This window comes from Scyliorhinus torazame, chromosome 31 (genome assembly GCF_047496885.1).
Source record: "Scyliorhinus torazame isolate Kashiwa2021f chromosome 31, sScyTor2.1, whole genome shotgun sequence".
Lineage (NCBI taxonomy): Eukaryota > Metazoa > Chordata > Chondrichthyes > Carcharhiniformes > Scyliorhinidae > Scyliorhinus > Scyliorhinus torazame.
Window position 1 is genome coordinate 4,892,712 of NC_092737.1, and position 23,906 is coordinate 4,916,617.

The 23,906-nt window shown below is 53.7% G+C and overlaps 1 protein-coding gene across 1 annotated transcript in view; it reads left to right on the forward strand.

Annotated features, from left to right (window-relative positions):
- The window catches only part of dnah2 (dynein, axonemal, heavy chain 2), a 314,816-nt gene that overhangs the window by 262,534 nt on the left and 28,376 nt on the right, over nt 1-23,906 (forward strand). The window contains exons 82-83 of the mRNA XM_072493227.1: nt 1,578-1,806; nt 9,797-9,948. Of these exons, the coding sequence (XP_072349328.1) occupies nt 1,578-1,806; nt 9,797-9,948 (381 nt within the window). The remainder of the gene's footprint in view (nt 1-1,577; nt 1,807-9,796; nt 9,949-23,906) is intronic.

Genomic DNA, 23,906 nt, shown 5'->3' on the forward strand with positions numbered 1-23,906 from the left:
CCCCCACACGGTGACGGGTCGGGGATCTGTGATTCCCCCACACGGTGACGGGACAGGGGTCTGTGATTCCCCCACACGGTGACGGGACGGGGGTCTGTGTCTGTGATTCCCCCACACGGTGACGGGTCGGGGATCTGTGATTCCCCCACACGGTGACGGGACAGGGGTCTGTGATTCCCCCACACGGTGATGGGACGGGGGTCTGTGTCTGTGATTCCCCCACACGGTGATGGGACGGGGGTCTGTGTCTGTGATTCCCCCACACGGTGACGGGACGGGGGTCTGTGTCTGTGATTCCCTCACACAGTGATGGGACGGGGGTCTGTGTCTGTGATTCCCCCACACGGTGATGGGACGGGGGTCTGTGTCTGTGATTCCCCCACACGGTGATGGGACGGGGGTCTGTGTCTGTGATTCCCCCGCACGGTGACGGGATGGGGGGTCTGTGATTCCCCCACACGGTGACGGGACGGGGGGTCCGTGATTCCCCCACACGGTGACGGGACGGGGGTCCGTGATTCCCCCACATGGTGACGGGACGGGGGCCTGTGTCTGTGATTCCCCCACACGGTGACGGGACGGGGGTCTGTGTCTGTGATTCCCCCACACGGTGACGGGACGGGGGTCTGTGTCTGTGATTCCCCCACACGGTGACGAGACGGGGGTCTGTGTCTGTGATTCCCCCACACGGTGACGGGACGGGGTCTGTGATTCCCCCACACGGTGACGGGACGGGGGTCCGTGATTCCCCCACACGGTGACGGGACGGGGGTCTGTGTCTGTGATTCCCCCAGACGGTGACGGGACGGGTGTCTGTGATTCCCCCACATGGTGACGGGACGGGGGCCTGTGTCTGTGATTCCCCCACACGGTGACGAGACGGGGGTCTGTGTCTGTGATTCCCCCACACGGTGACGGGACGGGGTCTGTGATTCCCTCACATGGTGACGGGACGGGGGTCCGTGATTCCCCCACACGGTGACGGGACGGGGGTCTGTGATTCCCCCACACGGTGATGGGACGGGGGCCTGTGATTCCCCCAGACGGTGACGGGACGGGTGTCTGTGATTCCCCCACGTGGTGACGGGATGGGGGTCTGTGTCTGTGATTCCCCCACACGGTGACGGGACGGGGGGTCTGTGATTCCCCCTCACGGTGACGGGACGGGGGTCTGTGATTACCCCACACGGTGACGGGACGGGGGTCTGTGATTACCCCACACGGTGATGGGATAAAGGTTTCTTCTGGAGAATGCTCTGTCCTGTACTGCTGATTTCCTAACTTTTCACATCATCCAACTGATGGCAGTCTCTAAAGGACCGCCTCTCTAGTTCCTGGCAGACGGATGTGTAAATTCATTGTTCGGAAGTGATCCGGATTTACTTATTGAGATGCTAATCTACATTAAAGCTGCTTTAAAAGTGCAAGGGGGTGATGCTCGTGATGTCTGGCCCTAATTTAATGATTGATTAAATCTTCCCTGCTTCAACAAAGACTGCTCCCCCTTTCCGCACCCAAACTTTCTTGTGCATTATGAAAGTGGAGTTTCTAACCTGCATTCTTCATCTCTGGTTCAGATTGTCAGTGTTGGATAACTATTACATCCCCAAAGACGGAGACCTTGATTCTTACCGGGAGTACATCAACATGCTGCCAGCCATGGAACACCCCGAGGCGTTCGGGCAACACCCCAACGCTGACGTGGCCAGTGAGATCATCGAGGCTCGCAGACTCTTCGACACTCTGCTCTCACTCCAGCCGCAGGTCACCACTGCCGTGGGCAAAGGAATGTCCAGAGAGGAAAAGGTAAAACTGCCCCCACCGCCCCCAGGGCCAGAGGGCGCGCTCCGTGTTCTGGGCCACGGTTTAGAAATGTCCAAAGTATATTATGGAGTTCACCTGACCTCTAACTGTTTGTTGATTTTGGTTGGGATGAGCACAAGGCCCTGCCTTTCAGCGGTTATTCAGCAGAGTTCTTAGGCACTTTTAATCAAAAAAACAAGCTTTATTCTACAAATTTAGTTAACATTTGTATAAACACACACAGCAAGAATTATTATCATTACAAACATAAATACCCCACACAGCGACAGTAACCTATGTATAACCCTTAGTGAATTCCCCCTTAACTGTTCCAATTCAATAACAAAATCCAAGTAAAACCCGATAGCCCTTTTCAAAGGTGTGGCCCAGCACACGGCATTCTCACTGGTATAAGACTTGTTATTGATACTCTGTTCCCCTTTTCAAACAGCAGATTTGTATTCCTGTCAGAAAGCAATTATCTCTCGTAAGTTACCAAGCAGTCTGGAAACCGCTTTTAAAATGAAGATGGAGAAAGACACTTCTTTCAACCAGTGCCGTTCAAAACCAGTCCAAACTCAAAGTGAAAGTAAAAACTCTCAGAGCCACAGCCCAGCTCCACCCACACAAATGACATCACTGAAGCCATGTGATAAGACAAAACGTTTCTTAAAGGGTCACTCCCATGACACCTGTGACTCTCGCGTCCCGGCCAATCGCGTGGTCCACACAAATCAGCGGGTCTAAAAATAACCTGCTCTCCCCACCCTGCAACTCTCTGTTCGAGTGCGAATGTGAACTATTCCACGTCAGTATTGGAAGAAGAGCGGGTACTGGCGAGGACAGGTTACTGGGCAGAGAGCAGGAGCATTTTCAAACTGGCAGGTTGTGCCCACCGGAATGCCTCCAGGATCAGTGCGGGGCCCTTAACTATTTCCAGTTTATATTAGTGAGATGAAAGTAATGTACCTGAGCTTGCTGATGGTACAAAGCTAGGTAGGAATGGAAGCGGCGAGGAGGACACAAAGTGGCTGCAAAGAGATACAGACAGCTGAAGTGAGTGGGGAACAAGATGGCAGGTGGAAATACAATGTGGGGAAACACAAGCCCATTCCGTTTGGTCTTAAAAACGGAATATCTTTCAAAAGGTGTGAAAGTTGTCAATGTTTATGTTCAGAGAGAGGTGGGTTGCTAGTATAAGAAACACAGAGAGTTAGCACGCTGGTGCAGCAAGTCATTAAAAGGCAATTGGCACATTGGCCTTTAATGCAAGAGGATTGGGGCCCAGGAATGAAGGGGCCCTTGCTACAGTTGTACAGGGTTTCGGTGAGAATACATCTGGAATACTGTGTGCAGTTTGGTCTCCAGATTTCAGAAAGGATTTACTTCCACTGGGGGCGGTACCGCGATGGTTCACTAGATTGCTCCCCGGGATGACTGGGTGATTGTCCTGTTTGAGAGGGTGGGTAAATTCTCTGCGGTTGAGAAGAATAAGGGACAATCCCATTGAAACATACAGAAACCTGATGGGGGTTCGTTAGGCTGGACACGGAGAGATTGTTTCCATTGGTCAAGGAATCTAAAACACAGGGTGGGGGGTGGGGGCTGTCTGAGATCAAGGGCGGGTCGATCATTCAGCACTGGGATAAGGAGAAATTTCTTCACTCTTCGAGTGGTGGGCACTCCATTCTTCAATATATTTAAGGCTGGGATGGATAGATTTTCGGACTCTCGGGAAATTAAGGGATAGGAGGAGTGGGCGGGAAGGTGCAGTCGCAGCCCCAGATTACCCATGATAGTATTCAATCGGGAAGCGGGACTGATGGGCCAAATGGTCACTCCTCCTATTTCTTATATCCAGGGCTAAAAGTAACATTGAACCACTGTGACACCTTCTCAAACCCACTCTCTCACTGAGCCAGTGTGACACCCTCTCAAACCCACTCTCACACTGAGCCAGTGTGACACCTTCTCAAACCCACTCTCACACTGAGCCAGTGTGACACCCTCTCAAACCCACTCTCACACTGAGCCAGTGTGACACCCTCTCAAACCCACTCTCACACTGAGCCAGTGTGACACCTTCTCAAACCCACTCTCACACTGAGCCAGTGTGACACCCTCTCAAACCCACTCTCTCACTGAGCCAGTGTGACACCCTCTCAAACCCACTCTCACACTGAGCCAGTGTGACACCCTCTCAAACCCACTCTCTCACTGAGCCAGTGTGACACCCTCTCAAATCCACTCTCACACTGAGCCAGTGTGACACCCTCTCAAACCCACTCTCACACTGAGCCAGTGTGACACCCTCTCAAACCCACTCTCACACTGAGCCAGTGTGACACCCTCTCAAACCCACTCTCACACTGAGCCAGTGTGACACCTTCTCAAACCCACTCTCTCACTGAGCCAGTGTGACACCCTCTCAAATCCACTCTCACACTGAGCCAGTGTGACACCCTCTCAAACCCACTCTCACACTGAGCCAGTGTGACACCCTCTCAAACCCACTCTCACACTGAGCCAGTGTGACACCCTCTCAAACCCACTCTCACACTGAGCCAGTGTGACACCCTCTCAAACCCACTCTCTCACTGAGCCAGTGTGACACCCTCTCAAACCCACTCTCACACTGAGCCAGTGTGACACCCTCTCAAACCCACTCTCACACTGAGCCACTGTGACACCTTCTCAAACCCACTCTCTCACTGAGCCAGTGTGACACCTTCTCAAACCCACTCTCACACTGAGCCAGTGTGACACCTTCTCAAACCCACTCTCACACTGAGCCACTGTGACACCCTCTCAAATCCACTCTCTCACTGAGCCAGTGTGACACCCTCTCAAATCCACTCTCTCACTGAGCCAGTGTGACACCTTCTCAAACCCACTCTCACACTGAGCCAGTGTGACACCCTCTCAAACCCACTCTCACACTGAGCCAGTGTGACACCTTCTCAAACCCACTCTCACACTGAGCCAGTGTGACACCTTCTCAAACCCACTCTCACACTGAGCCAGTGTGACACCTTCTCAAACCCACTCTCACACTGAGCCAGTGTGACACCCTCTCAAACCCACTCTCACACTGAGCCAGTGTGACACCCTCTCAAACCCACTCTCTCACTGAGCCAGTGTGACACCCTCTCAAACCCACTCTCACACTGAGCCAGTGTGACACCCTCTCAAACCCACTCTCACACTGAGCCAGTGTGACACCCTCTCAAACCCACTCTCACACTGAGCCAGTGTGACACCCTCTCAAACCCACTCTCACACTGAGCCAGTGTGACACCCTCTCAAATCCACTCTCACACTGAGCCACTGTGACACCCTCTCAAACCCACTCTCTCACTGAGCCACTGTGACACCTTCTCAAACCCACTCTCACACTGAGCCAGTGTGACACCCTCTCAAACCCACTCTCACACTGAGCCACTGTGACACCCTCTCAAACCCACTCTCTCACTGAGCCACTGTGACACCTTCTCAAACCCACTCTCTCACTGAGCCACTGTGACACCTTCTCAAACCCACTCTCTCACTGAGCCACTGTGACACCCTCTCAAACCCACTCTCACACTGAGCCAGTGTGACACCCTCTCAAACCCACTCTCACACTGAGCCAGTGTGACACCCTCTCAAACCCACTCTCACACTGAGCCAGTGTGACACCCTCTCAAACCCACTCTCACACTGAGCCAGTGTGACACCCTCTCAAACCCACTCTCACACTGAGCCAGTGTGACACCCTCTCAAACCCACTCTCACACTGAGCCAGTGTGACACCCTCTCAAACCCACTCTCACACTGAGCCAGTGTGACACCCTCTCAAACCCACTCTCACACTGAGCCAGTGTGACACCTTCTCAAACCCACTCTCTCACTGAGCCACTGTGACACCTTCTCAAACCCACTCTCTCACTGAGCCAGTGTGACACCCTCTCAAACCCACTCTCACACTGAGCCAGTGTGACACCCTCTCAAACCCACTCTCTCACTGAGCCACTGTGACACCTTCTCAAACCCACTCTCACACTGAGCCAGTGTGACACCCTCTCAAACCCACTCTCACACTGAGCCAGTGTGACACCCTCTCAAACCCACTCTCACACTGAGCCAGTGTGACACCCTCTCAAACCCACTCTCACACTGAGCCAGTGTGACACCCTCTCAAACCCACTCTCACACTGAGCCAGTGTGACACCTTCTCAAACCCACTCTCTCACTGAGCCACTGTGACACCTTCTCAAACCCACTCTCTCACTGAGCCAGTGTGACACCCTCTCAAACCCACTCTCACACTGAGCCAGTGTGACACCCTCTCAAACCCACTCTCTCACTGAGCCACTGTGACACCTTCTCAAACCCACTCTCTCACTGAGCCAGTGTGACACCCTCTCAAACCCACTCTCACACTGAGCCAGTGTGACACCCTCTCAAACCCACTCTCACACTGAGCCAGTGTGACACCCTCTCAAACCCACTCTCACACTGAGCCAGTGTGACACCCTCTCAAACCCACTCTCACACTGAGCCAGTGTGACACCCTCTCAAATCCACTCTCTCACTGAGCCAGTGTGACACCCTCTCAAATCCACTCTCTCACTGAGCCAGTGTGACACCCTCTCAAATCCACTCTCACACTGAGCCAGTGTGACACCCTCTCAAACCCACTCTCACACTGAGCCAGTGTGACACCTTCTCAAACCCACTCTCACACTGAGCCAGTGTGACACCTTCTCAAACCCACTCTCTCACTGAGCCAGTGTGACACCCTCTCAAATCCACTCTCTCACTGAGCCAGTGTGACACCTTCTCAAATCCACTCTCTCACTGAGCCAGTGTGACACCCTCTCAAATCCACTCTCACACTGAGCCAGTGTGACACCTTCTCAAACCCACTCTCTCACTGAGCCAGTGTGACACCTTCTCAAACCCACTCTCACACTGAGCCAGTGTGACACCCTCTCAAACCCACTCTCACACTGAGCCAGTGTGACACCCTCTCAAACCCACTCTCACACTGAGCCAGTGTGACACCCTCTCAAACCCACTCTCACACTGAGCCAGTGTGACACCCTCTCAAACCCACTCTCACACTGAGCCAGTGTGACACCCTCTCAAACCCACTCTCTCACTGAGCCAGTGTGACACCTTCTCAAACCCACTCTCACACTGAGCCAGTGTGACACCCTCTCAAACCCACTCTCACACTGAGCCAGTGTGACACCCTCTCAAACCCACTCTCACACTGAGCCAGTGTGACACCCTCTCAAACCCACTCTCACACTGAGCCAGTGTGACACCCTCTCAAACCCACTCTCACACTGAGCCAGTGTGACACCCTCTCAAACCCACTCTCACACTGAGCCAGTGTGACACCCTCTCAAACCCACTCTCTCACTGAGCCAGTGTGACACCTTCTCAAACCCACTCTCACACTGAGCCAGTGTGACACCCTCTCAAACCCACTCTCACACTGAGCCAGTGTGACACCCTCTCAAACCCACTCTCACACTGAGCCAGTGTGACACCCTCTCAAACCCACTCTCTCACTGAGCCAGTGTGACACCCTCTCAAACCCACTCTCACACTGAGCCAGTGTGACACCTTCTCAAACCCACTCTCTCACTGAGCCAGTGTGACACCCTCTCAAACCCACTCTCACACTGAGCCAGTGTGACACCCTCTCAAACCCACTCTCACACTGAGCCAGTGTGACACCCTCTCAAACCCACTCTCTCACTGAGCCAGTGTGACACCCTCTCAAACCCACTCTCACACTGAGCCACTGTGACACCCTCTCAAACCCACTCTCACACTGAGCCAGTGTGACACCTTCTCAAACCCACTCTCTCACTGAGCCAGTGTGACACCCTCTCAAACCCACTCTCACACTGAGCCAGTGTGACACCCTCTCAAACCCACTCTCACACTGAGCCACTGTGACACCTTCTCAAACCCACTCTCTCACTGAGCCAGTGTGACACCTTCTCAAACCCACTCTCACACTGAGCCAGTGTGACACCCTCTCAAACCCACTCTCACACTGAGCCAGTGTGACACCCTCTCAAACCCACTCTCACACTGAGCCAGTGTGACACCCTCTCAAACCCACTCTCACACTGAGCCAGTGTGACACCCTCTCAAACCCACTCTCACACTGAGCCAGTGTGACACCCTCTCAAACCCACTCTCACACTGAGCCAGTGTGACACCCTCTCAAACCCACTCTCACACTGAGCCAGTGTGACACCCTCTCAAATCCACTCTCACACTGAGCCAGTGTGACACCCTCTCAAACCCACTCTCACACTGAGCCAGTGTGACACCCTCTCAAATCCACTCTCACACTGAGCCAGTGTGACACCCTCTCAAACCCACTCTCACACTGAGCCAGTGTGACACCCTCTCAAATCCACTCTCACACTGAGCCAGTGTGACACCCTCTCAAACCCACTCTCACACTGAGCCAGTGTGACACCCTCTCAAACCCACTCTCACACTGAGCCAGTGTGACACCCTCTCAAATCCACTCTCACACTGAGCCAGTGTGACACCCTCTCAAACCCACTCTCACACTGAGCCAGTGTGACACCTTCTCAAACCCACTCTCTCACTGAGCCAGTGTGACACCCTCTCAAACCCACTCTCACACTGAGCCAGTGTGACACCCTCTCAAATCCACTCTCACACTGAGCCAGTGTGACACCCTCTCAAACCCACTCTCACACTGAGCCAGTGTGACACCCTCTCAAACCCACTCTCACACTGAGCCAGTGTGACACCCTCTCAAACCCACTCTCACACTGAGCCAGTGTGACACCCTCTCAAACCCACTCTCACACTGAGCCAGTGTGACACCCTCTCAAATCCACTCTCACACTGAGCCAGTGTGACACCCTCTCAAACCCACTCTCACACTGAGCCAGTGTGACACCCTCTCAAACCCACTCTCACACTGAGCCAGTGTGACACCCTCTCAAATCCACTCTCACACTGAGCCAGTGTGACACCCTCTCAAACCCACTCTCACACTGAGCCAGTGTGACACCCTCTCAAACCCACTCTCACACTGAGCCAGTGTGACACCCTCTCAAACCCACTCTCACACTGAGCCAGTGTGACACCCTCTCAAACCCACTCTCTCACTGAGCCACTGTGACACCTTCTCAAACCCACTCTCTCACTGAGCCAGTGTGACACCCTCTCAAACCCACTCTCACACTGAGCCAGTGTGACACCCTCTCAAACCCACTCTCACACTGAGCCAGTGTGACACCCTCTCAAACCCACTCTCACACTGAGCCAGTGTGACACCCTCTCAAACCCACTCTCACACTGAGCCAGTGTGACACCCTCTCAAATCCACTCTCTCACTGAGCCAGTGTGACACCCTCTCAAACCCACTCTCACACTGAGCCAGTGTGACACCCTCTCAAATCCACTCTCACACTGAGCCAGTGTGACACCCTCTCAAACCCACTCTCACACTGAGCCAGTGTGACACCCTCTCAAACCCACTCTCACACTGAGCCAGTGTGACACCCTCTCAAATCCACTCTCACACTGAGCCAGTGTGACACCCTCTCAAACCCACTCTCACACTGAGCCAGTGTGACACCCTCTCAAACCCACTCTCACACTGAGCCAGTGTGACACCCTCTCAAATCCACTCTCACACTGAGCCAGTGTGACACCCTCTCAAACCCACTCTCACACTGAGCCAGTGTGACATCCCTGTGTTGCTGACTCTGGCCGTTTTTGGCACTGATGGAGTGACATCAGTAATTTCAAGTTTGCTCTGAATTGGTTGAGCCTGTGTCTCGCTGAGCTTGGAGCTTGACAAATGACAGCGAGTGAAGGCTCCTAACCCGCGGCATGGCGGGAGGATTTTGTCAGGGGCAATCGTTGCCCCTCGTGTGCTCAATGTGCCCCCAGGATATAGTCGGCTGTGCAGTAACCTCACGCTGTCCTGTCACTGAAGGTGCTCGAGCTGTCCGCGGACGTGCTACAAAGGACTCCGGAGGACTTGGACTACGAAAGCACGCGGCAGATGTTGCAGGAGGATAACTCGCCCCTGAATGTTGTGCTGCTGCAGGAGATTCAGCGTTATAACATTCTCCTGGAAATCATCAGGTTGGTTAATACTTGGCTGTTATTTCACTTCTCTTTCATTCTCACGTCACAACACCCCTCCCGCACCCCACCTGCCCCTGTCTTTCTGATATGTGCATATGGGCTGGTGTTTTACTGCAGCTGTAAAAGAGTAAAGCTCCCGCTACACTGTCCCCATCAAACACTCCCAGGACAGGTACAGCACGGGGTTCGATACAGAGTAAAGCTCCCTCTACACTGTCCCCATCAAACACTCCCAGGACAGGTACAGCACGGGGTTAGATACAGAGTAAAGCTCCCTCTACACTGTCCCCATCAAACACTCCCAGGACAGGTACAGCACGGGGTTCGATCCAGAGTAAAGCTCCCTCTACACTGTCCCCATCAAACACTCCCAGGACAGGTACAGCACGGGTTAGATACAGAGTAAAGCTCCCTCCACAACCTTCCCCATCAAACACTCCCAGGACAGGTACAGCACAGGGTTACATACAGAGTAAAGCTCCCTCTACACTGTCCTCATCAAACCCTCCCAGGACAGATACAGCACGGAGTTAGATACAGAGTAAAGCTCCCTCTACACTGTCCACATCAAACACTCCCAGGGCAGGTACAGCACGGGGTTAGATATAGAACATTACAGCACAGGACAAGCCCTTCGGCCCTCGATGTTGCGCCAACCTGTGAAAGCACTCTAACGCCCATCTACACTATTCTCTTATTGTCCATATGTCTATCAAATGACCATTTGAATGTCCTTAGTGTTGGGGAGTCCACTACTGTTGCAGGCAGGGCATTCCACGCCCTTACTACTCTCTGAGTAAAGAACCTACCTCTGACATCTGTCTTATATCTATCTCCCCTCAAGTTAAAGCTATGTCCCCTCGTGCTAGACATCACCATCTGCGGAAAAAGTCTCTCACTGTCCACCCTATCCAATCCTCTGATCATCTTGTATGCCTCAATTAAGTCACCTCTTAATCTTCTTCTCTCTAATGAAAACAGCCTCAAGTCCCTCAGCCTTTCCACATAAGATCTTCCCTCCATACCAGGCAACATTTGGGTAAATCTCCTCTGCACCCTTTCCAATGCTTCCACATCCTTCCTATAATGCGGCGACCAGAATTGCACGCAATACTCCAAATGCGGCCGCACCAGAGTGTTGTATAGCTGCAACGTGACCTCATGGCTCCTAAACTCAATCCCTCTACCAATAAAAGCTAACACACCGTACACCTTCTTAACAACCCTCTCAACCTGGTTGGCAACTTTTAGGGATCTATGTACATGGACACCGAATTCTCTCTGCTCATCCACACTGCCAAGAATCTTACCATTAGCCCAGTACTCAGTCTTCCTGCTATTCCTTCCAAAATGAATCACCTCACACTTTTCTGCATTAAACTCCATTTGCCACCTCTCAGCCCAGCGCTGCAGCTTATCTATGTCCCTCTGTAACTTGTAACATCCTTCCGCACTGTCCACAACTCCACCAACTTTAGTGTCATCTGCAAATTTACTCGCCCATCCTTCTACACCCTCCTCCTGGTCATTTATAAAAATGACAAACAGCAGTGGCCCCAAAACAGATCCTTGTGGTACACCACTAGTAACTGGACTCCAGTCTGAACACTTCCCATCAACCACCACCCTTTGTCTTCTTCCAGCTAGCCAATTTCTGATCCAAACTGCTAAATCTCCCTGATTCCCATGCTTCTGTATTTTCTGCAGTAGCCTACCGTGGGGAACCTTATCAAACGCTTTACTGAAATCCATATACACCACATCAACTGCTTTACCCTCATCCACCTGTTTGGTCACCTTCTCAAAGAACTCTATAAGGTTTGTGAGGCACGACCTACCCTTCACGAAACCGTGTTGACTATGTCTAATCAAATTATTCCTTTCCAGATGATTATACATCCTATCTCTTATAAACCTTTCCAAGATTTTTCCCACAACAGAAGTAAGGCTCACTGGTCTATAGTTACCGGGGTTATCTCTACTCCCCTTCTTGAACAAGGGGATAATTTTTGCTATCCTCCAGTCTTCTGGCACTATTCATGTGGTGTACTATTCATGTAGACAAAGATGACTTAAAGATCAAGGCTAAAGGCTCAGCAATCTCCTCCCTAGCTTCCCAGAGAATCCTAGGATAAATCCCATCCGGCCCAGGTGACTTATCTATTTTCACACTTTCCAGAATTGCTAAGAGCTCCTCCTTATGAACCTCAAGCCCTTCTAGTCTAGTAGCCTGAATCTCAGTATTCTCCTCGACAACATTGTCTTTTTCCTGTGTGAATACTGACGAAAAATATTCATTTAGCACCTCTCCTATCTCCTCGGACACCAAGCACAACTTCCCGCTACTGTCCTTGACTGGCCCTACTCTTACCCGAGTCATTCTTTTATTCCTGACATCTCTATAGAAAGCTTTAGGGTTATCCTTGATCCTACCTGCCAAAGACTTCTCATGTCCCCTCCTGGCTCTTCTTAGCTCTCTCTTTAGGTCCTTCCTAGCTAACTTGTAACTCTCAAGCGCCCTAACTGAACCTTCATGTCTCATCTTTACATAAGTCTCCTTCTTCCTCTTGACAAGTGTTTCGACTGCTTTAGTAAACCATGGTTCCCTCACTCGTCCACTTCCTCCCTGCTTGACAGGTACATAGTTATCAAGGACACGCAGTATCTGTTCCTTGAACAAGCTCCACATTTCCATTGTGCCCATCCCTTGCAGTTTTCCTCTCCATCCGATGCATCCCAAGTCTTGCCTCATCGCATCATAATTGCCTTTCCCCCAGATATAACTCTTGCCCTGCGGTATATGCCTATCCCTTTCCATCACTAAAGTATTAGAAAAGCTCCCTCTACACTGTCCCCATCAAACACTCCCAGAACAGGTACAGCACGGGGTTAGATACAGAGTAAAGCTCCATCTACACTGTCCCCATCAAACACTCCCAGGACAGGTACAGCACGGGGTTGGATACAGAGTAAAGCTCCCTCTACACTGTCCCCATCAAACACTCCCAGGACAGGTACAGCACTGGGTAAATACAGAGTAAAGCTCCCTCTACACTGTCCCCATCAAACACTCCCAGGACAGGTACAGCACGGGGTTAGATACAGAGTAAAGCTCCCTCTACACTGTCCCCATCAAACTCTCCCAGGACAGGTACAGCACAGGGTTAGATATGAGTAAAGCTCCCTCTACACTGGCCCCATCAAACACTCCCAGGACAGGTACAGCACGGGGTTAGATACAGAGTAAAGCTCCCTCTACACTGTCCCCATCGAACACTCCCAGGACAGGTACAGCACGGGGTTAGATACAGAGTAAAGCTCCCTCTACACTGTCCCCATCAAACTCTCCCAGGACAGGTACAGCACGGGGTTAGATACAGAGTAAAGCTCCCTCTACACTGTCCCCATCAAACACTCCCAGGACAGGTACAGCACGGGGTTAGATACAGAGTAAAGCTCCCTCTACACTGTCCCCATCAAACACTCCCAGGACAGGTACAGCACGGGGTTTGATACAGAGTAAAGCTCCGTCTACACTGTCCCCATCAAACACTCCCAGGACAGGTACATCACGGAGTTAGATACAGAGTAAAGCTCCCTCTACACTGTCCCCATCAAACACTCCCAGGACAGGTACAGTACGGGGTTAGATACAGAGTAAAGCTCCCTCTACACTGTCCCCATCAAACACTCCCAGGACAGGTACCACACAGGGTTAAATACGAGTAAAGCTTCTAGATTCACTGTTGACTCTGGTTCCTGTGCGCTGTGTGCCTCCTGGACACTGCTTTGTGATCAATGGCTCGCAGCTTAACCATGCAAACTTTCTCCCATCCTGGTATCCAAAATCCACACCGTCACTGCCCCAGCACAGTGTGTACACAATCCAGACCGTCACTGCCGCAGCACAGTGTGTACACAATCCAGACCGTCACTGCCGCAGCACAGTGTGTACACAATCCACACCGTCACTGCCCCAGCACAGTGTGTACACAATCCAGACCGTCACTGCCGCAGCACAGTGTGTACACAATCCACACCATCACTGCCCCAGCACAGTGTGTACACAATCCTGACCGTCACTGCCCCAGCACAGTGTGTACACAATCCACACCGTCACTGCCCCAGCACAGTGTGTACACAATCCTGACCGTCACTGCCCCAGCACAGTGTGTACACAATCCTGACCGTCACTGCCCCAGCACAGTGTGTACACAATCCACACCGTCACTGCCCCAGCACAGTGTGTACACAATCCAGACCGTCACTGCCGCAGCACAGTGTGTACACAATCCACACCGTCACTGCCCCAGCACAGTGTGTACACAATCCACACCGTCACTGCCCCAGCACAGTGTGTACACAATCCACACCGTCACTGGCCCAGCACCGTGTGTACACAATCCACACCGTCACTGCCCCAGCACCGTGTTTTCACAATCCACATCGTCACTGCCCCAGCACAGTGTGTACACAATCCACACCGTCATTGCCCCAGCACAGTGTACACAATCCACACCGTCACTGCCCCAGCACAGTGTGTACACAATCCACACCGTCACTGCCCCAGCACTGTGTGTACACAATCCACATCGTCACTGCCCCAGCACCGTGTGTACACAATCCACACCGTCACTGCCCCAGCACAGTGTGTACACAATCCACACCGTCACTGCTCCAGCACAGTGTGTACACAATCCACACCGCCACTGCCCCAGCACAGTGTGTACACAATCCACACCGTCACTGCCCCAGCACAGTATGTACACAATCCACACTGTCACTGCCCCAGCACAGTGTGTACACAATCCACACCGTCACTGCCCCAGCACAGTATGTACACAATCCACACTGTCACTGCCCCAGCACAGTGTGTACACAATCCAGACCGTCACTGCCCCAGCACAGTGTGTACACAATCCACACTGTCACTGCCCCAGCACAGTGTATACACAATCCACACTGTCACTGCCCCAGCACAGTGTGTACACAATCCACACTGTCACTGCCCCAGCACAGTGTGTACACAATCCACACTGTCACTGCCCCAGCACAGTGTGTACACAATCCAGACCGTCACTGCCCCAGCACAGTGTGTACACAATCCACACTGTCACTGCCCCAGCACAGTGTTTTCACAATCCACACCGTCACTGCCCCAGCACAGTGTGTACACAATCCACACTGTCACTGCCCCAGCACAGTGTATACACAATCCACACCGTCACTGCCCCAGCACAGTGTGTACACAATCCACACTGTCACTGCCCCAGCACAGTGTGTACACAATCCACACTGTCACTGCCCCAGCACAGTGTGTACACAATCCAGACCGTCACTGCCCCAGCACAGTGTGTACACAATCCACACTGTCACTGCCCCAGCACAGTGTTTTCACAATCCACACCGTCACTGCTCCAGCACAGTGTATACACAATCCACACTGTCACTGCCCCAGCACAGTGTGTACACAATCCACACTGTCACTGCCCCAGCACAGTGTGTACACAATCCACACTGTCACTGCCCCAGCACAGTGTGTACACAATCCACACTGTCACTGCCCCAGCACAGTGTGTACACAATCCACACCGTCACTGGCCCAGCACCGTGTGTACACAATCCACACCGTCACTGCCCCAGCACAGTGTGTACACAATCCACGCCGTCACTGCCCCAGCACAGTGTATACACAATCCACACCGTCACTGCCCCAGCACAGTGTATACACAATCCACACCGTCACTGCCCCAGCACAGTGTATACACAATCCACACCGTCACTGGCCCAGCACAGTGTGTACACAATCCCACCGTCACTGCTCCAGCACCGTGTGTACACAATCCACACTGTCACTGCCCCAGCACAGTGTGTACACAATCTAAACCGTCACTGCCCCAGCACAGTGTGTACACAATCCACGCCGTCACTGCCCCAGCAGTGTGTACACAATCCACGCCGTCACTGCCCCAGCACAGTGTGTACACAATCCACACCGTCACTGCCCCAGCACAGTGTGTACACAATCCACACCGTCACTGCCCCAGCACAGTGTGTACACAATCCACACCGTCACTGCCCCAGCACAGTGTGTACACAATCCACACCGTCACTGCCCCAGCACAGTGTGTACACAATCCACACCGTCACTGCCCCAGCACAGTGTGTACACAATCCACACCGTCACTGCCCCAGCACAGTGTGTACACAATCCACACCGTCACTGCCCCAGCACAGTGTGTACACAATCCACACCGTCACTGCCCCAGCACAGTGTGTACACAATCCACACCGTCACTGCCCCAGTACCGTGTGTACACAATCCACACCGTCACTGCCCCAGTACCGTGTGTACACAATCCACACCGTCACTGCCCCAGCAGTGTGTACACAATCCACACCATCACTGCCCCAGCACAGTGTGTACACAATCCACGCCGTCACTGCCCCAGCACAGTGTATACACAATCCACACCGTCACTGCCCCAGTACCGTGTGTACACAATCCACACCGTCACTGCCCCAGTACCGTGTGTACACAATCCACACCGTCACTGCCCCAGCACAGTGTGTACACAATCCACGCCGTCACTGCCCCAGCACAGTGTATACACAATCCACACCGTCACTGCCCCAGTACCGTGTGTACACAATCCACACCGTCACTGCCCCAGTACCGTGTGTACACAATCCCACCGTCACTGCCCCAGCACAGTGTGTACACAATCCACACCGTCACTGCCCCAGTACCGTGTGTACACAATCCACACCGTCACTGCCCCAGCACAGTGTGTACACAATCCACACCGTCACTGCCCCAGCACAGTGTGTACACAATCCACGCCGTCACTGCCCCAGCACAGTGTATACACAATCCACACCGTCACTGCCCCAGTACCGTGTGTACACAATCCACACCGTCACTGCCCCAGTACCGTGTGTACACAATCCCACCGTCACTGCCCCAGCACAGTGTGTACACAATCCACACCGTCACTGCCCCAGTACCGTGTGTACACAATCCACACCGTCACTGCCCCAGCACAGTGTGTACACAATCCACACCGTCACTGCCCCAGCACAGTGTGTACACAATCCACACCGTCACTGCCCCAGCACAGTGTGTACACAATCCACACCGTCACTGCTCCAGCACAGTGTGTACACAATCCACACCGTCACTGCCCCAGCACAGTGTGTACACAATCCACACCGTCACTGCTCCAGCACAGTGTGTACACAATCCTGACCGTCACTGCTCCAGCACAGTGTGTACACAATCCACACCGTCACTGCCCCAGCACCGTGTGTACACAATCCACACCGTCACTGCCCCAGCACAGTGTGTACACAATCCACACCGTCACTGCCCCAGCACAGTGTGTACACAATCCACACCGTCACTGCCCCAGCACAGTGTGTACACAATCCACACCGTCACTGCCCCAGTACCGTGTGTACACAATCCACACCGTCACTGCCCCAGCACAGTGTGTACACAATCCACACTGTCACTGCCCCAGCACAGTGTGTACGCAATCCACACCGTCACTGCCCCAGCACAGTGTGTACACAATCTAAACCGTCACTGCCCCAGCACAGTGTGTACACAATCCACACCGTCACTGCCCCAGCACAGTGTGTACACAATCCACACCGTCACTGCCCCAGCACAGTGTGTACACAATCCAGACCGTCACTGCCCCAGCAGTGTATACACAATCCACACCGTCACTGCCCCAGCAGTGTGTACACAATCCACACCGTCACTGCCCCAGCACAGTGTGTACACAATCTAAACCGTCACTGCCCCAGCACAGTGTGTACACAATCCACACCGTCACTGCCCCAGCACAGTGTGTACACAATCCACACCGTCACTGCCCCAGCACAGTGTGTACACAATCCAGACCGTCACTGCCCCAGCAGTGTGTACACAATCCACACCGTCACTGCCCCAGTACAGTGTGTACACAATCCACGCCGTCACTGCCCCAGCAGTGTGTACACAATCCACGCCGTCACTGCCCCAGCACAGTGTGTACACAATCCACACCGTCACTGCCCCAGCAGTGTATACACAATCCACACCGTTACTGCCCCAGTACCGTGTGTACACAATCCACACCGTCACTGCCCCAGTACCGTGTGTACACAATCCCACCGTCACTGCCCCAGCACAGTGTGTACACAATCCACACCGTCACTGCCCCAGTACCGTGTGTACACAATCCACACCGTCACTGCCCCAGCACAGTGTGTACACAATCCACACCGTCACTGCCCCAGCACAGTGTGTACACAATCCACACCGTCACTGCTCCAGCACAGTGTGTACACAATCCACACCGTCACTGCCCCAGCACAGTGTGTACACAATCCACACCGTCACTGCTCCAGCACAGTGTGTACACAATCCAGACCGTCACTGCCCCAGCACAGTGTGTACACAATCCACACCGTCACTGCTCCAGCACAGTGTGTACACAATCCTGACCATCACTGCTCCAGCACAGTGTGTACACAATCCACACCGTCACTGCCCCAGTACCGTGTGTACACAATCCACACCGTCACTGCCCCAGTACCGTGTGTACACAATCCACACCGTCACTGCCCCAGTACCGTGTGTACACAATCCACACCGTCACTGCCCCAACACAGTGTGTACACAATCCACACCGTCACTGCCCCAACACAGTGTGTACACAATCCACACTGTCACTGCCCCAGCACAGTGTGTACACAATCCACACCGTCACTGCCCCAGCACAGTGTGTACACAATCCACACCGTCACTGCCCCAGCACAGTGTGTACACAATCCACACCGTCACTGCCGCAGCACAGTGTGTACACAATCCACACCGTCACTGCCCCAGCACAGTGTGTACACAATCCACACTGTCACTGCCCCAGCACAGTGTGTACACAATCCACACCGTCACTGCCCCAGCACCGTGTGTACACAATCCACACCGTCACTGCCCCAACACAGTGTGTACACAATCCACACTGTCACTGCCCCAGCACAGTGTGTACACAATCCACACCGTCACTGCCCCAGCACAGTGTGTACACAATCCACACCGTCACTGCCGCAGCACAGTGTATACACAATCCACACCGTCACTGCCCCAGCACAGTGTGTACACAATCCACACCGTCACTGCCCCAGCACAGTGTGTACACAATCCACACCGTCACTGCTCCAGCACAGTGTGTACACAATCCAGACCGTCACTGCCCCAGCACAGTGTGTACACAATCCACACCGTCACTGCCCCAGCACAGTGTGTACACAATCCACACCGTCACTGCCGCAGCACAGTGTGTACACAATCCACACCGTCACTGCCGCAGCACAGTGTGTACACAATCCACACCGTCACTGCCGCAGCACAGTGTATACACAATCCACACCGTCACTGCCCCAGCACAGTGTGTACACAATCCACACCGTCACTGCCCCAGCACAGTGTGTACACAATCCACACCGTCACTGCCCCAGCACAGTGTGTACACAATCCACACCGTCACTGCCCCAACACAGTGTGTACACAATGCACACCGTCACTGCCCCAGCACAGTGTATACACAATCCACACCGTCACTGCCCCAGCACAGTGTGTACACAATCCACACCGTCACTGCCCCAGCACAGTGTGTACACAATCCACACCGTCACTGCCCCAGCACAGTGTGTACACAATCCAGACCGTCACTGCCCCAGCACAGTGTGTACACAATCCAGACCGTCACTGCCCCAGCACAGTGTGTACACAATCCACACCGTCACTGCCCCAGCACCGTGTGTACACAATCCACACCGTCACTGCCCCAGCACAGTGTGTACACAATCCACACCGTCACTGCCCCAGCACAGTGTGTACACAATCCACACCGTCACTGCCCCAGCACAGTGTATACACAATCCACACCGTCACTGCCCCAGCACAGTGTGTACACAATCCACACCGTCACTGCCCCAGCACAGTGTATACACAACCCACACCGTCACTGCCCCAGCACAGTGTGTACACAATCCACACCGTCACTGCCCCAGCACAGTGTGTACACAATCCACACCGTCACTGCCCCAGCACAGTGTGTACACAATCCACACCGTCACTGCCCCAGCACAGTGTGTACACAATCCACACCGTCACTGCCCCAGCACAGTGTGTACACAATCCACACCGTCACTGCTCCAGCACAGTGTGTACACAATCCATACCGTCACTGCCCCAGCACAGTGTGTACACAATCCACACCGTCACTGCCGCAGCACAGTGTGTACACAATCCACACCGTCACTGCCCCAGCACAGTGTATACACAATCCACACCGTCACTGCCCCAGCACAGTGTGTACACAATCCACACCGTCACTGCCGCAGCACAGTGTGTACACAATCCACACCGTCACTGCCCCAGCACAGTGTATACACAATCCACACCGTCACTGCCCCAGCACAGTGTGTACACAATCCACACCGTCACTGCTCCAGCACAGTGTGTACACAATCCACACCGTCACTGCCCCAGCACAGTGTATACACAATCCACACCGTCACTGCCCCAGCACAGTGTGTACACAATCCACACCGTCACTGCTCCAGCACAGTGTGTACACAATCCACACCGTCACTGCCCCAGCACAGTGTGTACACAATCCACACCGTCACTGCCCCAGTACAGTGTGTACACAATCCACACTGTCACTGCTCCAGCACAGTGTGTACACAATCCACACTGTCACTGCTCCAGCACAGTGTGTACACAATCCACACCGTCACTGCCCCAGCACAGTATGTACACAATCCACACCGTCACTGCCCCAGCACAGTGTGTACACAATCCACACCGTCACTGCTCCAGCACAGTGTGTACACAATCCACACCGTCACTGTTCCAGCACAGTGTATACACAATCCTGACCGTCACTGCCCCAGCACAGTGTGTACACAATCCACACCGTCACTGCTCCAGCACCGTGTGTACACAATCCATACCGTCACTGCTCCAGCACCGTGTGTACACAATCCACACCGTCACTGCCCCAGCACAGTGTGTACACAATCCACACCGTCACTGCCCCAGCAGTGTGTACACAATCCACACCGTCACTGCCCCAGCACAGTGTGTACACAATCCACACCGTCACTGCCCCAACACCGTGTGTACACAATCCACACCGTCACTGCCCCAGCACAGTGTGTACACAATCCACACCGTCACTGCCCCAACACCGTGTGTACACAATCCGCACCGTCACTGCCCCAGCACAGTGTGTACACAATCCACACCGTCACTGCCCCAGCACAGTGTGTACACAATCCACACCGTCACTGCCCCAGCACAGTGTGTACACAATCCACACTGTCACTGCCCCAGCAGTGTGTACACAATCCACACCGTCACTGCCCCAGCACAGTGTATACACAATCCACACCGTCACTGCCCCAGCACAGTGTGTACACAATCCACACCGTCACTGCCCCAGCACAGTGTGTACACAATCCACACTGTCACTGCCCCAGCAGTGTGTACACAATCCACACCGTCACTGCCCCAGCACAGTGTATACACAATCCACACCGTCACTGCCCCAGCACAGTGTGTACACAATCCACACTGTCACTGCCCCAGCAGTGTGTACACAATCCACACCGTCACTGCCCCAGCACAGTGTATACACAATCCACACCGTCACTGCCCCAGCACAGTGTGTACACAATCCACACCGTCACTGCCCCAGCACAGTGTGTACACAATCCACACTGTCACTGCCCCAGCAGTGTGTACACAATCCACACCGTCACTGCCCCAGTACCGTGTGTACACAATCCACACCGTCACTGCCCCAGCACAGTGTGTACACAATCCACACCGTCACTGCCCCAGCACAGTGTGTACACAATCCACGCCGTCACTGCCCCAGCACAGTGTGTACACAATCCAGACCGTCACTGCCCCAGCAGTGTATACACAATCCACACCGTCACTGCCCCAGCAGTGTGTACACAATCCACACCGTCACTGCCCCAGCACAGTGTGTACACAATCTAAACCGTCACTGCCCCAGCACAGTGTGTACACAATCCACACCGTCACTGCCCCAGCACAGTGTGTACACAATCCACACCGTCACTGCCCCAGCACAGTGTGTACACAATCCAGACCGTCACTGCCCCAGCAGTGTGTACACAATCCACACCGTCACTGCCCCAGTACAGTGTGTACACAATCCACGCCGTCACTGCCCCAGCAGTGTGTACACAATCCACGCCGTCACTGCCCCAGCACAGTGTGTACACAATCCACACCGTCACTGCCCCAGCAGTGTATACACAATCCACACCGTTACTGCCCCAGTACCGTGTGTACACAATCCACACCGTCACTGCCCCAGTACCGTGTGTACACAATCCCACCGTCACTGCCCCAGCACAGTGTGTACACAATCCACACCGTCACTGCCCCAGTACCGTGTGTACACAATCCACACCGTCATTGCCCCAGCACAGTGTGTACACAATCCACACCGTCACTGCCCCAGCACAGTGTGTACACAATCCACACCGTCACTGCTCCAGCACAGTGTGTACACAATCCACACCGTCACTGCCCCAGCACAGTGTGTACACAATCCACACCGTCACTGCTCCAGCACAGTGTGTACACAATCCAGACCGTCACTGCCCCAGCACAGTGTGTACACAATCCACACCGTCACTGCTCCAGCACAGTGTGTACACAATCCTGACCATCACTGCTCCAGCACAGTGTGTACACAATCCACACCGTCACTGCCCCAGTACCGTGTGTACACAATCCACACCGTCACTGCCCCAGTACCGTGTGTACACAATCCACACCGTCACTGCCCCAGTACCGTGTGTACACAATCCACACCGTCACTGCCCCAACACAGTGTGTACACAATCCACACCGTCACTGCCCCAACACAGTGTGTACACAATCCACACTGTCACTGCCCCAGCACAGTGTGTACACAATCCACACCGTCACTGCCCCAGCACAGTGTGTACACAATCCACACCGTCACTGCCCCAGCACAGTGTGTACACAATCCACACCGTCACTGCCGCAGCACAGTGTGTACACAATCCACACCGTCACTGCCCCAGCACAGTGTGTACACAATCCACACTGTCACTGCCCCAGCACAGTGTGTACACAATCCACACCGTCACTGCCCCAGCACCGTGTGTACACAATCCACACCGTCACTGCCCCAACACAGTGTGTACACAATCCACACTGTCACTGCCCCAGCACAGTGTGTACACAATCCACACCGTCACTGCCCCAGCACAGTGTGTACACAATCCACACCGTCACTGCCGCAGCACAGTGTATACACAATCCACACCGTCACTGCCCCAGCACAGTGTGTACACAATCCACACCGTCACTGCCCCAGCACAGTGTGTACACAATCCACACCGTCACTGCTCCAGCACAGTGTGTACACAATCCAGACCGTCACTGCCCCAGCACAGTGTGTACACAATCCACACCGTCACTGCCCCAGCACAGTGTGTACACAATCCACACCGTCACTGCCGCAGCACAGTGTGTACACAATCCACACCGTCACTGCCGCAGCACAGTGTGTACACAATCCACACCGTCACTGCCGCAGCACAGTGTATACACAATCCACACCGTCACTGCCCCAGCACAGTGTGTACACAATCCACACCGTCACTGCCCCAGCACAGTGTGTACACAATCCACACCGTCACTGCCCCAGCACAGTGTGTACACAATCCACACCGTCACTGCCCCAACACAGTGTGTACACAATGCACACCGTCACTGCCCCAGCACAGTGTATACACAATCCACACCGTCACTGCCCCAGCACAGTGTGTACACAATCCACACCGTCACTGCCCCAGCACAGTGTGTACACAATCCACACCGT